The sequence below is a fragment of the Leptonotus elevatus genome, chromosome 14 (genome assembly GCF_054856555.1).
Source record: "Leptonotus elevatus isolate MCC_2025b chromosome 14, RoL_Lele_1.0, whole genome shotgun sequence".
NCBI lineage: Eukaryota > Metazoa > Chordata > Actinopteri > Syngnathiformes > Syngnathidae > Leptonotus > Leptonotus elevatus.
Window position 1 is genome coordinate 18866089 of NC_141252.1, and position 23270 is coordinate 18889358.

A 23270-nucleotide genomic window follows, 5' to 3' on the forward strand; every position below is an offset into this window, starting at 1 on the left:
TTTTGTTTTTTTCCTCTCTTGAGAAAGCTCAGTATTGTTCATTCGGTAATCTTGTCTTGTTTTTGACTCTTGTCATTTCTAAACCCCGATCATGCATCTTACTTTGTGTTCTGGTCCATGCCAATAGCTATTGTTTGATAATGTCATCTGTAAGTGAATGTGTGTTGTTGTTTTTTTGTCATTTAATTAATCGGCAATAATCTTCCTTTGGCCTTCTATAAGCAGCCCCTCAGTTTATATAAAAATAAATAATGTTTTCCACACGATTGCGGTCTATAGGCTGCGAAAACCTGGTTGGAACAGTACTCATTGATGACACTGATAAGCACTCAGTGAGTTACAATGGCAGCTCAGCCCCTGTGCTGCCATAATGGAGAGTCTTTGTACCTAATTAATGGCTGTTAAATAGTCATTCAACATGCACACTCCTAGCTGATTTCCTCTTATTTGACTTTGATTATCACACTGATGTGATGACGCATTGATGTAAGAATGTGGACATATGTGGTCACATGCTGATTGCGCAGCTGCCTTTTTATTAAACAGGCAATTAATTCACGCCCTTGTCACCTAATTGTGACAGTGGAATGTGATTGCTAAACGGCCAATCAGGATGTAATTGTGTGGAGGCTTTGGAGGAGCTGATCTTTTGTTTGAATGACCTTCTATTTTGAAAAAGCCAGGAGTTTTCCCTCGGTCCCTCACGCGTTACTTCTGTGGGTGACATCGGGCATGATGGAAGCTGCCTGCTGTTGTTGTTCTCTAATGTTCTTTTGAAAAGTCTTAAGAGAAAGCAGTTGTGATGGCTGTGTGCGGTGCATTAAAATTTGCCTTTACATGTCTACACTCTGCTGATCAGGGATGTGGACAGACATTTTGAGGGGCAGGGTGTCAACTAAGAAAAAGAGCACTTCTTGTAAGTTAATCATAAATAAACAATAGGACCACTTTGACTTATTTATTAGAGTACCCTTAAACTCACTGAACTGTTGAATGTTCAACAGATTTCTACAACTAATTTGGCCACACAAGGAATTTTTTTCCTAAAGTATTCACTGGGTTTATCAAAAAGGTTAGCAAGAAAAAAGAAGCTGTGACACCGTGGGCCCTAATTTCATAGAGAAGCGCACATGCTCAGCATAAAAGCTGCTCATCTTCATTTTCCTGCAGTGGAAGTCTGGGGGTATTTGATCGACTGAGACCGTTTTCTATAACACGCTGCTGGCACACCTGACAATTTGGTGACAGAAAGTAGACTAGAATTTAGACTAGCTAAAAGCTGAGGCACAGGTGGTCTAACGCAATTTTGTTCGATTTGATTGAAGCCCACGGAGACAGATCCTGCACTCCTCTGATAAGTGTGGCGGATGTCATCATATTTTATTCATAAATATGACAATAGCATGCATCAAACTATTAAAATACATCTAACGGCATTCCCACATAGTGTCCCAGCCTTAGCTAAACCAAACACATCCACTAGTGACATATCTCATATGTACACATTGGCATGACAAGCTAACTTTTTCAAGTGTAAAATCATCATAAACAAAAGCAGCTACATGTCTCTGCTTCTGTGATCGCAGCCTTGCACACTGTTGGAGAAGAGACAGGGCATGGGTGGGGGAGCAGCTTACAGTGTCATCTCTCGACCAGCTATTTTCAGTTTTGTTTTTACAAATGTGCCAAAACAGAAATGTAAATGTGTAGAAAAAAAGAAAAAAATCATTAAGAAAAAGAAAAAAAAAGAAGTATCACTTGTTTTTTAGGAAGAAAAACGGCAGGGGCTAAACCTCATTTGGTGTCTATTGTGTGCCTGTACCTATTGCTTATGATGATTAGATTTAAACATTGCGCTATTGTTTGTTGAAAAAAATCTTTTTATCCTTGTGGAATTTTTTGGGTGCATTGTATAAACAAACTTATACATAATTGGTTGCAATTTACGGTGCATTGAGTATTAAGGTTCTGTGAGAATTTGGCAAGACAAAACTACAATGAAATTATGTACTCTAATAATCATAATAAATAATAATAATTGGGGATGGACCAATACCATTTTTTTCCAGACTGAGTCCAAGTACAAGGCATTGCAACTATTGATACTCGATCATACCATTACATCTTGCCATGTTGATGAAAATGTGTTTAATTATAATTAAATGTTAAAAAAAATACAAACCTTTATTGAATATTGCTGTCGTCGGGCTGAAACCTCTTATAAGAACATATAAAATTTCATTTTCAGAGTTCATAAGTCTCATTAAAAATGTATATACAGAGTTCCGTATAACAGCTTTCAATGTGAGTACATTATTCTGCACAAACATCTGACTGGCCCTTGTCCACCGAGGGACCTTCAACAGGAGCCTCAGAGAATCATTGTATGCAACTTGCAGCTTTCTCAATTTAAACTGTATATACCAGCGTCATAGGGGGGCAGTGTAGAGTGGTGTGCAATAGGCATTAAACAAAGCTATTTTCACTTTCGTACCAGCATATCAGCCTGTGCATACAATTTACAATACTGCTTTTGAATGTCATCATTATCAGAAAGATCACTCCTAATGATGTGACCAAGATATTTTACTTTCTCCACCACAGAAAGTACTCCACCAGATGGATCAAACACAGTAGTTTTGTCTTATGTTGCTCTCTTAGACCTCACAACCATTACTATACTTTTTTTAATTGGTCACCATATTCCGAACACACCTTAAGTAACTGCTGAAGGCTTGCAGAATAAGGTGACATGATGACTAGATCATCTGCATATAATAGGTGGTTTAAAAGCCTTTCCGTCACCATACAGCCAGTCTTACAATGTTTTAACCTTTGAGACAGATCGTCCATATACAGGTTAAAAAGCATGGGTGACCCTGTCTTACCCCATTAGTCACATTGAAAGAATCCGATATTACAGTTCCCCATTTAACCTGCACTGTTTGATGCGAGTGCCAGAACTGTAAAACACAGAATAGGTAAAGAGGAACTCCTCGTAGCAATTTTGCAAAAAGCTTACCATGATTAATGCGGTCAAATGTCTTTGAGGCATCTAAGGAGCACAGGAACATAGTGGAGTTCTGGTCCCTGTATTTACTCACTGCCTCCTTCAGGGCATAGATACACATATTAGTTCCACGTTTCCTTTTAAAGCCAAGCTGCTCATCAGCGATGACAACGTGTTGTTAAAATCTCTCCAGCATAATTATATCCAAAACCTTAGATATTACATTGGCCAATGCAATAGGTCTACAGTTGTCCATACTGGATATCTTCCCTGTTTTATCCTTGACTACAGGTACAAGAAAAACAGACAGCATAGAGCTGGGCAGACCAGTACCATGCATTAACATTGCGGTGAAACATAAGGCAATTATATTCCCAAGGCTAATTTCTGTTAAATATTGATAGTACTGCAAATCACACTCTGTGAGCTTAGACCATTCCACTTTTTTTTAAATCTCATGTATGGTTGTTGTCATTAAGTGTTAGAGCAGGTAGATTCTCTACATAAATGATAAACAAATTGTTATTGTAGGCAACTTTAGGCAATGGTGGAGTGCTCACTCTCACAGATTTAAACTGGTTTGTGAACAATATTTGAGAGAAATGGTAATATTGGGTATGTGGAAGAAGTTTTAGATCTTTAAGTTCATCTCATACAATGTGGGAGCAAAAACAAAAGTGATGCATTTATATTTTTGTTGAGTGTACAAAAAGGCAAATCTCAGGCAGTCCAGTAAGTGTGATGTTTCTCTCTTTGTAATGTTAAGTGAACTATACTCACTGACTTAGCAACTGCAGGCTTTGTTCTGTAAAAAAAAAAAAAAAAGATTTAATAAATTAATAAGACAACACTTGTGAGATTACTTGTGAATCATTTCAATTCCCTAATTAGAAACAATGGGGATACATTTGGCATCATCTGTGCCATTTATTATGACTAAATGTAAGTGTCACAAACGTGGCTGTTCTGTTCTGGTAATAACAAAAAACTAAATAGAAAGAAAGAAAGAAAGAAAGAAAGAAAGAAAGAAAGAAAGAAAGAAAGAAAGAAAGAAATAGCAACAGGCAAAATATCATCTTTAAAATGTATTTTTTTAAATACTGTATGTTGGTTTCTTTGACATTTGCGACGTTTCTTATAATCTTTAAGAGCCTATAATATGTAAAACATATCAAGAGGAGCACATTATAAATCATCATTATTACTTTATTGCATGTTTCCCATCTGTTGTGTTTAATGAGAGCTCCACTCAGGTATGTTAAAAAAATATTTTGAAATATAGTTCAGTATTGTTTTATGGGTTTGTAATGTTCATCATAGCTTTAATTAAGAATGTCAAATGCGGATTTCTCTCTCTCACAAATGATCATTCTCTTTTTGTGACAGATTAAGCTGGCTAACAAGTACAGCTCTTCAGATGATCAGGTATGCAACCGCTGGCCTACCACAAATGAATAGTGAAATTGTTGCATTCACATTGGATGGTAAACAGGCATAAGCTTGCTCACTTTTGGTGAAAACTCGTTATTTACTCATGTTAAACGTAGCACTTGTACATACATGTTGTTTGTTGCATATATATATATATATATATATATATATATATATATATATATATATACATATATATATATATATATAGTGTTATCTTGCACTAACAAAGTTTGCTCTCAATAATGCTGTATAAAATAGTGTCCCAGTTTGTCAACAAGCACTGACAATATGAAATAAATAGAATGTCCAATTTTCAACTTCTCCCCCCAAAATTATTGCTTCTTTGAGGTAGCTATAATTGTGGGGATACTGAACAGTACTTAGTACTTCAGTAATTTATCTTTCAATTTACTTCATAAGCACATGCATTCAACTCTTAGCTTTCAGATAATAGCATTCAGCTTTTCAGTATTCCCACGCAATTTCTGCATAAATTGCACTTTGTCTAGTTATTTCCTATTTACATCAAGTGGTATGTTTGGTTTGATATACCCTAACATAGTTTGTGTTTCAACAGCTCGTGTGTAAAACGTCAAATTATAGCAAGATTACATGTAACATGAAACACAAATATATTTTAAAGCATTTATATTATTAGCCTATATATTTGAAAGCCTTTCTATTTAATTTCCATTCAGAAATGTCTCCAAGAAGCCCACAAAGGTGGAGATTATCCTGTTTAGACAAACCAAAATAAACAATTAACTTACAAATACATAAAGCATGAAACAAACAAAATTGTGCAGGTTTAGCAATTGTAAAATTTAAGTGATGTAGAATTTGTGCCACTCGCACTGTTGCACTATTGGCAGGAACCAAGATAAATGAACACCCAAATAGAAAATGCTGAGCCAAACGTTCCATCCCGTTTATAACATAATTTAGAAATAACAATTCTCTATCAACCAATCAACAGCTGTGTGTCCTGATTTTACAATATCATAAGCAATTGTTTAAAAAGGCCTCCTCTTAATAATTGTCTAATGCTCTAAGGTTGAGTAAATAAGTAGTTTGTTCTCCTCTTCATCGACAGATTGTTCACATGGGCTGGGCTTGTGCAAAATCCGAGGGCCGGGATGCTTTTCCAAAAACAACTTTCAAGTTCCTGGCACTGAGAGGGCAATATTTTCATATCTACAGAAGTCCACCGGTAATCAATATTTAATCATTTTTGCTTTTTTGATAAACACTTCGCGAACAGTTAATATGGAACTGAAGTGCATGCTTACATTTTTATACTACCTTTATAAGGTCTGAAATTTTCAACTAACAGTAAGTAAGATATGCATGCATTTGTTTTGCATTTCCATAACATGTAAAGTGTGAAAAAAAAAATACAACCTGTGCCATCACACTGCTACTTGTTAAGGTGTGTGCTGGAGCTGTTTTAATCTGCTGCTTAGTGATCTGTGATTGGCTCTGACTGCGCTGCTTGACTGCACCACAATGATCACAGAGAATGCATACATGGCTAGGACAGTTCAATGCTGTTGAGAGGATTTACCATTTACTGTATTTTTCTGTACTGTACACTCAGTTGACACCGTACTATTAACCTAAATGTTGATTTTTTTCATTTTTTAACTTAGCGATGCTTTGGTGGTAGTTGTTTAGAATTGCATATCTATTGCTTATTTTTAATCCTCTGTGTAGCACTACTTGCTTTGTAGTGTGTTACACAAGACTATCACAGTTAAGTTTGTGGCTTACTTTGTGAGACTTTCATGTCTGACTTTGGTTTGTTGGTTTGTAGTAGGTTGGTGGTACATTTTCAGTTGATGTAAGGCCTGCCAATGAGTTCCAACTCACATTATTTCCACAAATTTAAACAGGACATTAGTCTACAATTAGTAGTTTTCTTCTTGTGCGTAATGACATTTGGATTAGGAGGTCACATTTTGTCAATACAAAGAGCAGTACTTCATCAATTACGAACCAGATGCCCAAGCCACCTCAACTGGCTCCTCTCAACACGGAGGAGTAGCGGCTCGACCCTGAGTCCCTCCCGGATGATCGAGCTTCTCACGCTATCTCTAAGGGAGAGCCCGGACACCCTGCGGAGGAAAATCATTTTGGCTGCTTGTATCCGGGATCTTGTTCGTTCGGTTATGACTCACGGCTCGTGACCATAGGTGAGGGTGGAAACGTAGATTGACCGGTAAATCGAGAGCTTCGCCTTTTGGCTCAGCTCCTCCTTCATCACAACAGACCGATACAGAGACCGCATCACTGACGTAGCACCGATCCGCCTGTCGATCTCCTGCTCCATTCTCACTCGTGAACAAGACCCCAAGATACTTGAACTCCTCCACTTGGGGTAGGACCTCATCCCTGACCCGGAGAGGGCGCGCCACCCTTTTCCGACTGAGGACCATGGTCTCAGATTTGGAAGTGCTGATCCTCATCCCAACCGCTTCACACTCGGCTGCAAACCGAGTGAGAGTTGGAGATCGCAGCTTGATGAAGCCAACAGCACCACATCATCTGTAAAAAGCAGAGATACAATACTGAGGCCACCAAACCGGAACCCCTCAACGCTTCGGCTGCGCCTAGAAATTCTATCCATAAAAGTTATGAACAGAATCGGTGACAAAAGGGCAGCCTTGGCGGAGTCCAACCCTCACTGGGAACGAATCCGACTTACTGCCGGCAATGCGGACCAAACTCTGACAACAGCCGTACAGGGACAGAACAGCCCGTATCAGGGGGCTCGGTACCCCGTATCCCCAAAGCACCCCCCACAGGACTCCCCGAGGGACACGGTCGAACGCCTTCTCCAAATCCACAAAACACATGTAGACTGGTTGGACGAACTCCCATGCATCTCCCATGACCTCGAGGATCCTGCCGAGGGTGTAGAGCTGGTCTACTGTTCCACGGCCGGGACGAAAACCACACTCAGGTCTCACTGTCATTACCCACGTGAGTGTTGAATTCCCCCAGCAGAAGGAGGGAGTCCATAGGGGGAGCGCTCTCCAGCACACCCTTTAGGGACTGTTTGGTGCATATGCGCAGACAACAGTCAGGAGCCGTCCCCCCACCTGAAGGCGGAGGGAGGTTACCCTCTCGTTCACCGGGGTAAACCCCAACGTACAGGCGCGAAGCTGGAGGGCAATAAGTATGCTCTGCGCCTCTTACCGTGGGCAACTCCAAAGTGGAAGAAAGTCCAATCCCTCTCGAGAGGATTGGTACCAGAGCCCAAGCTGTGTGTGGAGGAGAGTCCAACTATATCTAGTCAGAATTGCTCTGCCTCACACACCAGCTCGGGCTCCTTCCCCGCAAGAGAGGCGACATTCCATGTCCCAAGAGCTAGCAGCTGTAGTCGAGGATTGGACCGCCAAGGTCCCCGCCCTTGGCTGCCGCCCAGCCCATTATGCACACGACCCCTTTGACCTCTCCCACCGGTGGTGAGCCCATGGGAAGGGGGACCCACGTTTCCTCTTCGGGCTGTGCCCAGCTGGGCCCCATGGGTGCAGGGACGGCCACCAGGCGCTCGTCAACGAGCCCCACCTCTAGGCCTGGCTACAGAGTGGGGCCCTCGTGATCTGCGTCTGGGCAAGGGAAAAGTCTGTCCATTTATATTACTCGTCATAAAGGATCAATGAGCCGTGCTTTGTCTGGCCCCTCACCTAGGACCTGTTTGCGATGGGTGACCCTGCCAGGGGCATAAGGCCCCAGACAACATAGCTCCTAGGATCAGTGGGACACACAAACTCCTCCACCACAAAAAAGAGTCGGCTCACGGAGGAGAATAACATAATATAATAATTATAATTGTTCATTACACAGTAAAACATCCAAAATCATTACCGACTGATAGCCAGTAATTGTAAAGATAGGATGGAACCGCTTTGCTTGCTTCAGTATTAATGAGCTGTTACTAGGGTAAAGAAAAATAATTTCCCATAACTTGAGACATTTTTCCATGTGCAGATGTCAAAGAAAATGTTGCTGTTGATGCCACTAGAATTATTAAATTAAATTATGGGGGGTGGCATGGCTCAGTGGTCATCTCACCACCCTGAGGTTATGGATTCGATCCCAGGCCATTGTGACCATCTCAATGTATCTTTGAGCAAGATACTGAACCCCCAGTTGCTCCTGATGCTTATCCATTAGTAGGTGAATGAGTAGTCAATAGGTAAAACAATTTCAAGGCCTTGTAAGGTGGAAAAGCGCAATATAAGTGAAGTACCTTTTACCATTAAATACAGTATCCAATGCAAGGAAACACAACATATCTTATTTTATAGAGTATTTTATTTACTATACGAATTTATAGTACTTGTAAATTTGATGTACTTTGTAATCATGCAAAGTGGCTTTCTTTCTGACTGGTAGTCATGTGACAATAACAATAGTTAAGCCATTAGCAGCTCACCACATAGTTACTTTATTTAACAAATAGAAGCTGCTAAAAAGGGCCAAACGCTTTTGTTAACGCTCTTATGTTCGTATTTTCTCACACTCATTTTTTTTTCTCAGCTCAGTGCTGCTGAATGGGGTCAAGCAGAAACGACATACAACCTCTATGAGGTGCTTTTCAAGGTTCACAAGGTATGTTTTTTGATGTGAAACATTATTGAAAAGCAAAACAAAAAACTCGAAAGTCACATTCGGATTAAGTACTGTAATACAGTTTTCCTTCATAGTAGTGTAAAATAATGTAAGTGCTCCTAGAATTGACTTTTTCTTTCATTTTTTGGTTGCGGTTATTGCCCAGACTTACTTATATACCATATATTACTAAATATTTCTATAATAACTTTACAACAAAGGAATTTTACCTCTATTTCTTCAAGTCCAAATTATCAGTAATCAATTACAAATGGTCAGAATTTTGGTTTCTCATTGGTAAAGTAATTGGCAAATTGGCTATCATAAGCCAACACTAGTAAAAACTAAATGTGTCTTAACCTTAATGTTGATGATTAAGTATTGGAAGGTGGAGCAAGAGGTTGGATGGAAGGTCATATTAGTTGAACATTTAAAACCTTGCATTCTTAAGTTAATTTGACTCAGCTCACAAACTACACTGCTCTCCCAAGTGGCTATCAATTTTTGTTTATATAGGCTTTATTTGTTTAATAAACAAATAAAGGTATATTGATAAAGACACAAAAAAGCCAAAGACATGCAAGAAAAAAACTTGTGGAATTAATCTTTTAGATGATGACTGAACTATGTTCTCTTTCTGTCTCTTTTTGTATGACTTTAGGTAACATCCAGTAATTTTCTAAAAATGAAAAAATTATGGTCGATTGTTCAATTTTAACCCATCTATTGTGTTCTCAGCAGTGGTTCAAATAATAACATCTGGCCCAAACTGAAAGTTTTTAATTGTTGTGTTTCCAGCTGTGGATGACAGAAGACTGCTGGCTTCAGGCAAGACTTCACTTGGGTCTGGAGCCTTCACTTGAGCAGCAGGACAATGAATCTCTGTGCTTCAGCATTCTAATCGGCCATGGACAGAGCCACACCTTCAGAATGGAGCTGGCCTCTGACCTGGCTGTCTGGGAGAAGTCCTTCCAAAGAGCTGTCTTCTTGGAAGTGCAGCGAATCCGAGTGAGTACCGGATTTTAACTACTTCTGTCAATCAAGGGGGCTGTGAATCAGCCTGTCACGACAAGTGACATATGACAGTGATATATCTTCTCAGAAACCAATGTGATAGATGATCTGTGGTGTTTTTTATGCCATTAATATAGGGCTTTATTCTGGTAGACTGGTGACCGTGCGCTCACTATGAAAACAGGCGCAAATCCATTTTGGTATATAGTAGATATTAGTTTCGCCAGGTATGTCTATTGGTGCAAGTGGTGCAACGTGATTTTGATGGATTTAATTGAGGCGCAGGCAGATTCGGCACTCCACAGACGTGTGTGGTTGATGTCATCTATTTAATTCATAAAGACCACAACATGGGACAATCCCTCTGAATCAATTCATTGAACTAATTATTCATAATTCATCTTAACAGCACCGCCCTGACAACATGACACAACTGTTGCGTGGCTGGGGGGGTGTCACACACTAATGCACGTCTGTGAGTCTCCACTTGCCCACATCACATGTGCGGCCGACTTCCTCATCCACAAGGGGAGGTCTTGCAGTTTGCCTGCCAATTTCATGCACTGATCCCAACAAGTCAAATTCTGTTTTTGCAATGTCAAGCTTGCGTGCACTCCAACCGCCCTGATTTTATTGCAAAAGAGGAATGCCGCTACGATTGGCTGGGAAAAGGCTCCGTTTAGTGCTGTCACTATCGAATATTTTTTAGAATCGATTAATCTATCAATTAATCAATCGATGAATAGACTAATCAGATACATTTTTGCCTGATTACGGTTTATTAACCAGTGATTGGTATTTATTTCGTACTTTGTGTTCGTATAGTGATTTTAAAAAAAGCTACCTGTGCAAATTCTACAAAAAAAATAAGTAAAGAAAACTCCACCCATGCACACAGTTATACTGTGCTTTGTGCTTGACTTGAGAATGAAAATAGGGCCCCTAATTATATTGAAGGATAATGAGTACAACACAAATCTTAATAAAATGGTCAATTTAAGTTTCTTTATGGGGAAAATAGTGTTTGAATTTTTGTCTCAAAATGAAAAAACAAGCAAGTTCACACTATTGAAAAATGTCCCTGCAGGACCATATTGTGCTTAATATTTCAGTCAGATGGTTGTGGGTTTGAATCCTGGCTTAGACTTCTTTGTGAGGCCTTTACCTGTTCTCCGGTTTCATGATTTGTTATGGTTTCCCACAGTCCTGAAATATGCACATACGGTCAGTTGAAGAATAATGGAATAATGGTTTTATTCTGACAACAATTAAGTGCATACAGTTGAACCTCCAAAATCAATCAAAATAACGTTTGTGAGGCTTGGCAAATTCAAAGTAAAAAAAAAAAAATGCCAATTAGAATGTTCAACACATGCACTCAATTCACTTTGCAGAGTACATTCTTTCCTTTTGTTATTATTACTGTTGACTGTCATGTTCTACAAAATAAACAAACTGACTGCATGCCTCGATTTGCTACTTAACTGTTAACTGTCGTTTATTGTTTTGTATGATGGCTTTTCCCCTTATATGGATTATGGACTGTGATTGGTTGGTGACCTGTCCAGCGTCAATCGCAATGAGGACAAGTATGGATGGATGCATTATGGCATAACTACTAGTTGGGATTCGTTTTCCCATGTTAGAGACCACTACATAACGATTATGTTGTTTTACGAAAAAAGAACTTCCCACCCCTAATTCTCACTGCGCCTTTTGATAAATGGCATGAGGTTGACGAGCACCAACTCATCCCATTTGACTGTGAGGCTAATTTCAAACAGTTTAAATTGCCGTTGAGACCTAACAATTTTATCTGACAATCTGTCACAGTCATGGAATGGGAGCTCTTAGCCAGCAGAGGTCAGCGGAATGGTTCATTTCAGTCTAATAAGCTACCGAGAGCAGAAAGTATTTAGCAGCTTATTACCCGTCCCGAATTACTTGCAACAGACACTCACATAAATGTTTTATAGCATGTCCCTCTCGTGCTTATACTTAGGTCAGACTCTGCTAAGGAGATTTTCAGTAAGAAATATTTCATGCTGGTAATTCCCACTGAAGAATCCTTTCCAATTAGTGATGTGCTCATGCTTACCATGAGTCTAATTTGGGGTGACAGCATGAACCTAAAGGCTGCCATGCCTTTCTTATCCCTTTCACAGCTGGAAGCGCTTTTATAAATGGGACCTGTGACATGTCCCAGGTCATATTCACTGCACTCAAATACACTCAAGAAATAACTAGGGATATGTGACACAAATGGAAAATCTCTATTTTCTGGGTATTCCAAATGAGTGTGTGAAGAACATTGGGATGAAGTCTTGTGACACACAAAGAAACATTATACAAAAGTACTTAGAATTTTTATTTAATACATTTTTTTAGGGAAGTGGGGTGCTTTTTTGTGTTACATGATGTGCAGAAAAATCCATTATTTAGACTGTCACCTAACATTCGGATGGGTGTTAAACAACGCCGGTCCTTGAGGGCTCGAGAAGCCGATAACGTAATATCAGCCCCATAATGTAATAACAACCCGTAAGGTAATATATTTGCCCTTAAACATTTTTTTTATTATTATTAATCAATAACTGAACAATAACGTAATTAGGGGGTGTCAAAATTAGTGTTAATTATGAGTTAATTTAAAGTCCTTTAATTCCACAGATTTTTTAACGCGCAATTAATGACCGCCCCTTACTTGGAAAGCCGGTACTGGGGGAATTCCAGTCGAAACGCAGCAGACATCCACGTCAAAATTTTGCAGTAATACATTTAATAATATATTTGTGGAGACTGGGGTCAAGTTGTGTTTTACAATTTTAGAAATTTGCTGAATTTTCACAAATTACTACATGTTAAAGATTAGATAGCTCTTAAGATGAAAAGAAAAATGCACTCACCAACATCTTACAAATGCAATTATGCCATCGAGTGGCAGAAAAACTTCCCACTCATTTGTTTTACAGTATATATTTTTTATTTTAACTCAATTTTATGAATTATTATAAAATTACCGTATCAATGATTAAAAGATGCAGCCATGCTTCGATTAGTTTAACATTCTTATGCTAACAGTATGAAGACTGAGAAAAAATATTTTATTGTACATTTTATTGTACATTTAGAAGAGATATACATTTTTTGATTAATCGCGAGTTTACTCTTGAAGTCATGTTACAAATTTTAATTGCCTGACACCCCTAAACATAATAAAAGTCCTGAACCTATAGCGTTTACTTACACAGGAAGCTATATGCCATTATAAGCCATGATCCAAGAAGTAAGTTTAAAAAATATATATATTTATATATATATCTGCAAGTGAGTTACAGTACATACACGCCAGGCATTTCATGTATGTTTCATACACCATTGTCTTGTAAATGTGCTTCCACTATATTTTGAGAGCAGCAGACGGGACTAGAGATAAGGCTAACCATCAAGGTCAATTGATACATACTGTACATTGATAGACAAAGAATTTTACAATTACTGTATATCCAAAAATAAGAAGTTTAATAAAGTAACATTACATTATGGGCTCAGTTATTTCATTTGCAAAGATGTTTTTGTTTGCCAGGCCAAAAACATAATAATCACCTAATAATGTAATAACTTATTACATTATTGGCCAAAAGTTATTATTTTATAGGTTCAGAACTTGTATTGGTCAATTATTAAAGTTATGGGCCTATATTACTTTTTTTTTTTTAAAGGACACATTTATTACGTTATGGGTCGTTATTACGTTTTGGGCTGTTATTACGTTATCGGCTTCTACAGGGTCTCTATCCTGCATGTTTTAGATGACTCCAACACACTTGATTAAAATGATTGCCTCATAACGATAACTATCATTTTAACACATTCACTCCCAGCCATTTTTACTGAAGCTCTCCCCTTTGCAAAGACTGGCCTAGTTTCATCATCTATATTTCTTCTGTATGATTTGCGAGTATCAGAATGTTAATCACTGTCTTATCTTCTTTCCCACCAGACAAAAAGATACATGTGCAGCAACCATGGGAATACACTGTGCTTCACCATAGATTTAGATTCAGGCTTTACATGTTTGGACGAATCCTCAAATGTAAGTAAGGACTGATTTGATGTTATTCCGGTTCTGTGTGAATTATTCATCATCACATGTATTATATACAAAACAATCCGCTCTGTGACATTATATGTTCAGATTCCAAAATTAATATCCCCATAAGCAATCATGGAACTTGAATGTATCTGTTTAAACTTGTAACTTGTAAATTGTAACTGTTGAAATTTGTAAACAAACAACTGTACAGACAGTCAAAGATTTGACATCCTTGACAGCAATATATGTGCAAAATTCCTAATTCCTAAATTAACCACAAAACAATAAAACACCCTGGATTGGCTGGCAACCAGTTCAGGGTGTACCCCGTCTACTGCCCGAAGCCAGCTGGGATAGGCTCCAGCAACCCTGCGTCTTTGTGAGGACTAAGCGGTTAAGAAAATGGATGGATGGACAATAAAACACTATTTAGGAAAAAAAAAGTGTTTTAAAGGAACATAATCACATCACATATATCATTATTAAACTAAATTAGTAGGCTACTAGCTGCTAATGCTAGTAGTTGATTCAAGTGCCTGGACTTTCCCTTTCTTCTGTCTCCATCTTTACTCATTGCTCCTTCTTCACATTAATCCTCGAGGCTCTCGGTGCTCAACTCCTGGCCCAGTGTCGTATTTTTTCCGACTGGTGTGGCAATGAAATATAACTAATTCCACTGGGACATCCTGGAGTCTTACAGCTTTGAATGCAAGTTTTCTTTTGTACATTCTTCTCAACACGTTGACGCTGCTTCTTCTTTTGAGTATGTGCAGCAAAAACAAAAACAACAACAAAGAAAAACAAAACATGCTAGAGGGAGTTTATCCAATATGAATGCAAGCTAAACTTGACTCTAGTGAGGTTCGCAAGTTTTGCTGACATTGGCTTGAGGTTAAACATGATGATGATCAGAAGTGGCAAATCCAGGTCAAGAACCCTGCCGCAGTTTGGCTTTAGCCCCTAGTGCTAGCTAACTAGCAACGGAGGCTAAAGCCAAATTGTGGCAGGATTTTTACTTTCTGGACCTGTATTTGGCACCTGTGATGATGACGAAGATTCATTCTCATGGAGTTTTTATGAGACTTTTTATCATCATATGTCCCATATGATTGAATATTGAATGATTAGTTTCCAGTATCTATAAAATGAGGTGTTCAAATTTGGAGGTTGTACTGTATCTATCTTATTACAGTTTCACCGACAATTCCTCGTCCTTGAACAGCCAGTTCACTCCATACAAAAGTTATTGGTGCTTATTGTTGGAATGCATGTGCTGAATTTTGTTAATCCTTTTGTTCTCTTATAGATGCTACTATGGAGATATAAATTCTCCCAACTTAAAGGCTCCTCAGATGATGGAAAACACAGGGTAAAACTTCTTTTCAAGAATGCTGAAAGCAAGCAAATAGACATGAAGGTATTAACATGGTTTGCATGCGGAAAGGTGTACGCATGGAACGATAACATTTGAGCAGTAAAGTGTTGGAATATTGTAGTTTAGCTTTGGATGTTATTTTATTTACAAACTGATCCATATCTCTGTCCTTGACCTTTTTCTAGGAACTGGAGTGTGCTAATCTAACTGCGGTCCTGCACTGTATACACTCTTTTATTGCTGCCAAAGTGGCCTCCATGGACCCTCTCTTTACATGCAATCAAAGCTTGGCTGGAAATGACATGAACATATCAAAGGACATGGCTGAATCATAGTAGTTTGTGCACAATTTCAACACTCTGTAAGAACATCTCCCTTGGCATTGCTATTCTTCATCGACACCGGGAAAAGAAAATGCAAAACGTTCAAAACGTTTTCTTTTGTTAACAACTATGGGCCAAATCCACTAAGAATGCAGTGCATCCGCTGACAACGTCATAAATTGTGCGCTTCATTTGCATGCACATGTTTGTGCTATTCACCAAGGGTATTGCTCTAATTCTATGCCGGCGCAAACACGCCCACAAGGTTTGACAGCTGAGTGCAGTTTGCACCTGATTTACCACACATGGTAATGCTGGATTTGCGCCAAGAATACCAGCTTAATGGACCATTAGCAAAAGCCCCGCCCCCTCATTTGATACTTCTGGGTCCGACATCCTTCTGGATATTTACAATGGAAATGAATGTGTCAGTTAATGTTTTTGGAGCAATACAAGCGCGATATCGTCCCGATTGAGGCAAAAGGGTCTACAGTATGCAATGGAAGGATATATTCATAATATTAAAATATGCAAAAAAAGCGGTCTTCACAACTATCGGGGCTAAAGCATATAGGTTTCAAGATAAGTGTGAGGTAAACAACAACGGTGTCTCAGTGTGGAAATTGTAATCCCACAAAATAATTCTGTTTTGCATAAGGCTGCCATGGACAGACTTCCACTGATAGCGCCAAGTTTTCACCATCTTCCAGTAGACATTATTTGTGTCACTCAAATAACGTGTGGCAATTAGCGCTAGTGTTAGTTAGTGAATTAGATGCTGTTTATCAATGAGTCTCATATGCATATGGGTGGCCAATTTATCTGCCAAATATATGCATATGACCTCATTTAAATACACGCAAAACCACCGGCACATTGGGGCGCAATTTGGTTGGCACTGCAGTAAGGAATGAATTTTCCCATCTGCACGTGCTTTGTGCAGTAGACACTCACGGATTGCTCCATTTATACAGATTAGCGCCACGCAAAAGCCACGCAAACCTTGAGTGGACTCGGCCCTATGTCCTTCTGTCTCTTTATTGATTTATTTGTTTATTTTACTATACATTATGCACACATATCTGACTAGAGCCACACCAATGATGTCGTTTATTATACTGTATTGACGGAAAAAAAAAAGTCTATTTGGTAACATCCATCCATTTTCTTAACCGCTTGTCCTCATAAGGGTCACGGGGGGCCCTGGAGCCTATCCCAACTGGCTTCGGGCACACCCTGAACTGGTTGCCAGCCAATCGCAGGGCACACAGAGACGAACAACCATCCACACTCACAATCACACCTATGGACAATTTGGAGTGTTCAATTAACCTGACATACATGTCTTTGGAATGTCGGAGGAACCCGGAGTACCCGGAGAAAATCCACGCAAGCATGGGGAGAACATGCAAACTCCACCCAGAAAGGCCGAAACCCGGACTCGATCTCACGTCCTCTGCACTGGGAAGCGAACGTGCTAACCAGTCAACCACCGTGCCGCCCTATTTGGTAACAAAAATGGAAAAAAAATAAATCACAAGGGACAAAGTGTTCTGTGTTTGTGGGCGTCATCTACATTTATGTTTCTATGTTGCGGATATGCCGTGCCCCGTTCTGCTGCGTTAGGCTGGGGGCGCGGGCCGTGTTGGGGTGGGTGCTCCTGGCTCCTGGCTCCTGGGTTTGCTCTCCGGCCGGTGGCCCCTGCGGGGCCTGGGGGTAGTGCCTTTGCGCTGCCGTGGCCTAGGGGGTCCTGGAGGGTTTTGCTCTGTCCTGGCCGGGGTCAACGGCTCCCCTCTTTGGTGAAGGTTTTCATGCATGCCAGACCCACCACCCCAGCATCTATTGAAATTCAAACAAAATCTGCTTCTTCCTCTGGTCATTGAATCGGTAGAGGCTGATGTCTGTGGATCTTACTCTGCTTCATCTATCCTTCCTTCCTTTCCTCAGTCTCTCCTTTGGTCTCTTAAGGTCTCCCTAATTTGTTGGAATTTAGATGTTTCTGGGGTTGGTGAAAGACTCTGGTTAGTAACCCGGTGGGTAGTTGGTGATGTCTGGTCGGTGCTGGATTTCACTTTCCTTTCATTTCTTTGATCCTTCCTCGGGTCTCCTGACAACCTCACGACTTTAGCTGGATTCTGAAGTATTCGGTTTAGGTGAACGGTATGGGATTTTTAATAGGTTTTAGGTGAATTAATGAGTACACACGCACGCACACATGCACTCACATACCCGCACAAGCACATACTCACGCAGATACAAAATATATATATATTTTTTTTTAATTAAAAAAAAAAAGGGAGAGAGAGAGCAATGATGATGACATGTCGAATCGGTAAAATTACCGAATGAACAATACTGAGCTCTCTCAAGAACAAAAACAAACTGGTGCCGTGGCCACGAAGACTGTGTGTGTGTGTATGTTTTTTAAGCGGCACATCAAAGGGCGTTATAAGTACGTAGAGCTGGGTTATTATATGATCAAGAATCTTGGTATTACGGTGACCAGCTGTGAGCACTTGATCAGATGTGGCAGAAAGAAATGTGTATGATAGTAGCCAATCAGAGTGGACATTTACTTTCGCTACTTTGTTTTGCAAATTGAAGTAAAAAGAAAGTAATAATAACAAACTACTACTAAACTATGACCGAACATGCAGCTAAATGCCCATCTGTTGTGCGACCATAACTTGGCGTTATCTGCCGAAGTGGAGTAAATGAAACGTTTGCGCAAGCCATGCCCTCAAAAATGCATAACAAAAGAAACATGCTGACATATTTGTTAGGAAAGGCCACAAAACAACTGTTCATGACATTAGCAATAACCTCAATGGGCAGGAGTGAAGATCATGAACATACAAGTACAGGTGCTACTCTTGAAGTTGCAAACATACGACAAGTACCTGGAAAAAACTTGGGGAGAAAGATCTTTTCAAGGGTAAGATGGAAAGAAAGAATCTACATCCCTCAAAAAGAAGTCCAGTGATGTTATTAAACCCCAGTTGAGGATAACCATAAAACTAGACACACAAAACGAAGAAAATTACACATAGTAAGCGCGCGAATGCAAAACACATTTAGTTTAGCTTTTCTACCGAACGCAGTTAGCTCGAGGCTAATGCACAGGGGAATACGTCATTAACCCGCTAACACTAATTAGCACGCTATTCGCGACACTTTCATCAGTCGAAGAACAGCTATTCCATCAAAAACACAGCAGGAATATACACAGACAAACATCCCAACAATACTTACAGGCATATGCTCTTCCTACGCTACGCTACATATCTATGTAACTACAAGAATGTATCAACAAGCGCAGACCCACACTGCCGCCCACTGGTCAAATGTGCGGAATATAAACAGTGCTTGAAACTAAGGCGCAATACAGTCTCACTGTTCCAATTCTTATGGAGTGGAGTGTGAATACAACTGGGCCTTACCTAAGGAAGAAAAAGTGAAGTAATTTAACCAGGCCACTGAGTAAACAGCTGGCTGCAGACACAAGCGGCTTCATGAAGTTGCATCAGCAGAGTTCAAGGGGGAATTTCAAGTACAATGCTCAACTGTCAGCAGGTCATGATGGTCACGCTCGACTCCACTGGAGCCTGAACGCAAACTGCAGTATTGGTGATAAGATGCATCCAGGGCCACTTGAAGGGCTCGTGTTACGCACACAGAGAGCAACACGATGCAAGTTTTAAACCAACACCACGTCACTTTTAAATGGGCTTGGATGCCTGCGACTGTACAGAGCTGATAATATTTTCACAAAGATAACAAGGTACCAACAGCTGTTTTTAGTCAGATTTATCCTCGACCTTCAGGACTTATAAATTTGACAGGACAGAAGAGACACTTAAGGGCTATGAAAGTCTGAACATTTGACACTTTCAAAGTTATTTGTACGTTTTTATAGTCCTGACATAAAATGGTAAGGAAAAAAAGGCAATCTTTGGGAAGAAAAAAGGACCATGAACCAATCAAACAATACAAATGTTTTTATGATGTCCTCAAAATGAAAAGTTTTAGCGTAGAACTTGAACTGGATGTCAGAATAAGGCTACGTCCTTCTGATCGGTTAGACTAAAACCATTAAGTTCCACTCCAACCATGTAAATAACTTAAGCAGGGTACACACGTATCGACAATCGGATCAAGCATTTTCTCAGGCTTCTGATCAAAGTCAACAAAGATTAAGGCATGGTAAGAATTTTTCAGAGCTATTGCAGTGGTTTTCAAACTTATTGTTCAGATATTGTTCAGTTATTGTAAGCAATGCAAGAAATGGTGTAACATTATGCAGTTTCATCATAAACATTACTCTGAGAGTAGTTTTCATGTTTTCTAAGAATATAATACAACTGCAAAACTTTGATCCAATCTGAGTCTGGATTCATACTGACAACCACTGTGAGGCGGATGAACCCCCCCCAACTTATTTCCCTCAAATAGAATGTGTTGGTACTGTGTACTCACGCTACTGGCCTATTACAAGCAAAGGCTGAAACAGTTTATTCTGATTTCTAACGATTCAGTGTGAGACATTTATACCTTTTAAATAATAACAGACTGGTTCTTAAGTAATGCCTCTGATTAAAAATAAATAAACAATGAAATAAATAAATAAGGGTTTTGACAGTATTTACCAGAACTTGAGTCACAAATTATTTTTAAAATCCATCCATCCATTTCCTTAACTGCTTATCCTCACTAATCCTTCATGGAAAAAAATAAATAAATAATTGAATTGTGTTTTCTATTAAATGATTGAAGAACATAAGAAAACAGAATCAGGTCGCCTGATGTTTGAGAAGCCATGCAGATGCATACAAGGCATAAATAATTTGTTATTGGACACTTTGACAATGTCAAGTGTTATCCTTATCAGTATAGTTGCTTCCACAATATATCGGTATGTTTCCAAATGTGATATGTTTGCGTCTTGTCAGATTAAAGAGAACATCGTGATTTAAGATGCTCAACCCCAACCAAAGAAGACGAGATTGAATCTCTGAGTCACTCTAGTCTAGTGTGGGATTGTTTATTTAAGCTTAGGATTCGGATTCAGCCACGCGCATGGGGAGGTTATGAAGTATACACACCAAACTTAAACTAAAGCGGAACAGCAAAAGGGCAGCAAGTTTTATTGTTGACTTAAACCCACACAGAATGGCTTGTTATACGAGGTTATATTTTGCCGTGGTCGTCATTTTCTGCATTATTTCAACAATTACGTCAACGGATAAAGTCAACTTGCTCAACAGTAAGTCTTTTTTTTTTGTACCAGTACATTCATATCCTTTATTGTTTATTTATTGTGATGAATTATTATTTTTATTTATCTTTCAGCAGCACACTAACTGAACATAGCATGGCACCCATTTTTTGCTTGTGGTTTGTTTACTGCATTGAAATGTGATCCTGCTGTGGTCAAAAATGGGCACAAGTTGATTAGAAAATATACACACCTCTCATAAATGCTCTGTTTGTGTTTTGTGAAGTAGTTCCTGGAGGCTTTGCTTTGTAACCACATTTTTGGGGGGTGTTTGTAGGTGCATGTTTTAAATTATGCTTTATACCTTTTTAATTAAATAAATACTGTTACTTCCTTTTTTTTCCAGATAAATTCTACTTATGCAAATGTATGTACCTGGAGGGCTAGCCTGCTAGCTCCTCCATGCTAACAAGCAGTCCGGATAATTTTGACAGCTCACGTTTCGTGGTAGATGTTTTTTCAAATAAATGAATAAGTCTTCCAATAAATACAATACAAAACCATTCATTCCACTTTTAATCAATGGGATTTCCAAACCATCATCTTAAATAACTAATTTATCATTCCAGACGGGTACATTTCCAAACCAAATCAAAATTCCACTGTACAAAACTGACAGCAAATACCATTTTACAAACTATAGAACAGTTTCATTACTTTCACAATTCTCAATTATTTTTTTTTTTAGAAAAACGGGTCAACAATAGATTAGATTAATTTTTAATAAAGTGCAATTTACTCTTAGAAAGTCAACATAAAGTCAGAGGTAATAAATCAACACACCATGCAATAACAGTATCAAGCAAAGAGACAATAAAAACATCTAGTTGAGATATTCATTGATTAAAAAAAACATTCAACACTATTCATCTTAACATATTATTATATCAAATTGGTATTGAATTGACAAACATTGCAAATCATTCTCGAATATTACTTGCGGTGTCCTCCAGGGGTCAGTATTGTCGCCCAAAGTATTCACTATAACAAATCAATGACAATTATAATGTGCTAGAAATAATGAATGAGGTACTTTTTGCAGATGGCACAATCATTTCTATTCAGGTGATGATCGAAGTCACTTTCAGCAAACAATAGACAAAGAGTTGAACATGCTTCATATGTGGTTTGATCTGAGCAAACGATCATTAAATGTAGACCAGTGGTTCTTAACCTTGTTGGAGGTACTGAAACCCAACAGTTTCCTATACACATTCACTGTTAATTGAAAAATAAAATGTGATTTTTATTTATATTATTTAATTTTTTCAAATTCAAGACATATTAGTGAACAAAGTGAACAGGGAACGCAGGCTTTTCGTTGAAGATGGATGGATAAATTATTATTATATTGCTAAGGTAAAGCTAGGTGTAGGATCTAAACAAGTTTGACTTCTATTTACTCCTTTTCGGACTAGCGATTAATGTTGTTTTCATTTAGAATATTTTATATTGTAGCTTTTTTTCTCTTCACAACAACTGCATGTTCGATATAAACTTTCAGGTTCAAACTTTACATTTTGAAACTGACCACTTTTTAAGACATGTTCATGTGTCATTTAATCGTTGGCCAATAAAAAAATAACTTGCGTGGAACAAACAGTGGCGGTCCATTGAGTTATAATGTGAGCAGTTGTCCATTTAACTCTGGGAAAGCTTGTGCAGGCATGACAGGCGTCCTTGTTTTTTATATTGTTTGTTTGTGCTGTTTGCAAACATGAAATGTTGTGACCCTTTGCCCTAACTAGTTTAGCCTTAAGGTAGTCACACAGCTCAAAGGAACATTTCATTAGCTATCGATTCATATCATATGGTTGCATCTTCAAAAAAAAACATTAGCAGTCATTCATTCACATGCCATAATACTGCCTTCACCATGTTTATTGCATGATGTGGTATGCTTTGGATTATGACCTATTCCTTTTATTGTCTCATTATTTCATCTGTCTAAAGAGACTGAATCAGAACATGGGAGGTTTTTTTACATGTCTCCTGACAAATTAATTTACTATACAAAAATAAGTTTTGCCTTCCCTACAGCGACATCCATTCAAAAATTGATAATGTCATCGTATCAAGAACATCTTCAAACGCTTGATGAAAAGGCCTCTCAAACCAGACAAAGG

General features: G+C 38.8%; 2 protein-coding genes across 5 annotated transcripts in view; both read left to right on the forward strand.

The window, feature by feature from the left end:
- Positions 1-17420, forward strand: part of sntg2 (syntrophin, gamma 2) — a 67973-nt gene extending 50553 nt beyond the window's left edge. The window contains exons 11-17 of one of the 2 annotated variants that reach the window (XM_086094010.1): positions 4397-4435; positions 5538-5654; positions 8990-9061; positions 9860-10069; positions 14079-14171; positions 15478-15588; positions 15732-17420. In XM_086094010.1, coding sequence (XP_085950136.1) covers positions 4397-4435; positions 5538-5654; positions 8990-9061; positions 9860-10069; positions 14079-14171; positions 15478-15588; positions 15732-15881 — 792 coding nt within the window. In that variant the 3' untranslated portion in view covers positions 15882-17420. The remainder of the gene's footprint in view (positions 1-4396; positions 4436-5537; positions 5655-8989; positions 9062-9859; positions 10070-14078; positions 14172-15477; positions 15589-15731) is intronic. The other variant, XM_086094011.1, reaches the window with a different exon arrangement.
- tpo (thyroid peroxidase) overlaps positions 17250-23270 on the forward strand; it is a 31703-nt gene continuing 25682 nt past the window's right edge. For 2 of the 3 annotated variants that reach the window (XM_086094006.1, XM_086094004.1), the window contains exon 1: positions 21255-23269. In XM_086094006.1, coding sequence (XP_085950132.1) covers positions 23130-23269 — 140 coding nt within the window. In that variant the 5' untranslated portion in view covers positions 21255-23129. Of the gene's footprint in view, positions 17379-21254; position 23270 lie in introns of those variants that run through there. The other variant, XM_086094005.1, reaches the window with a different exon arrangement.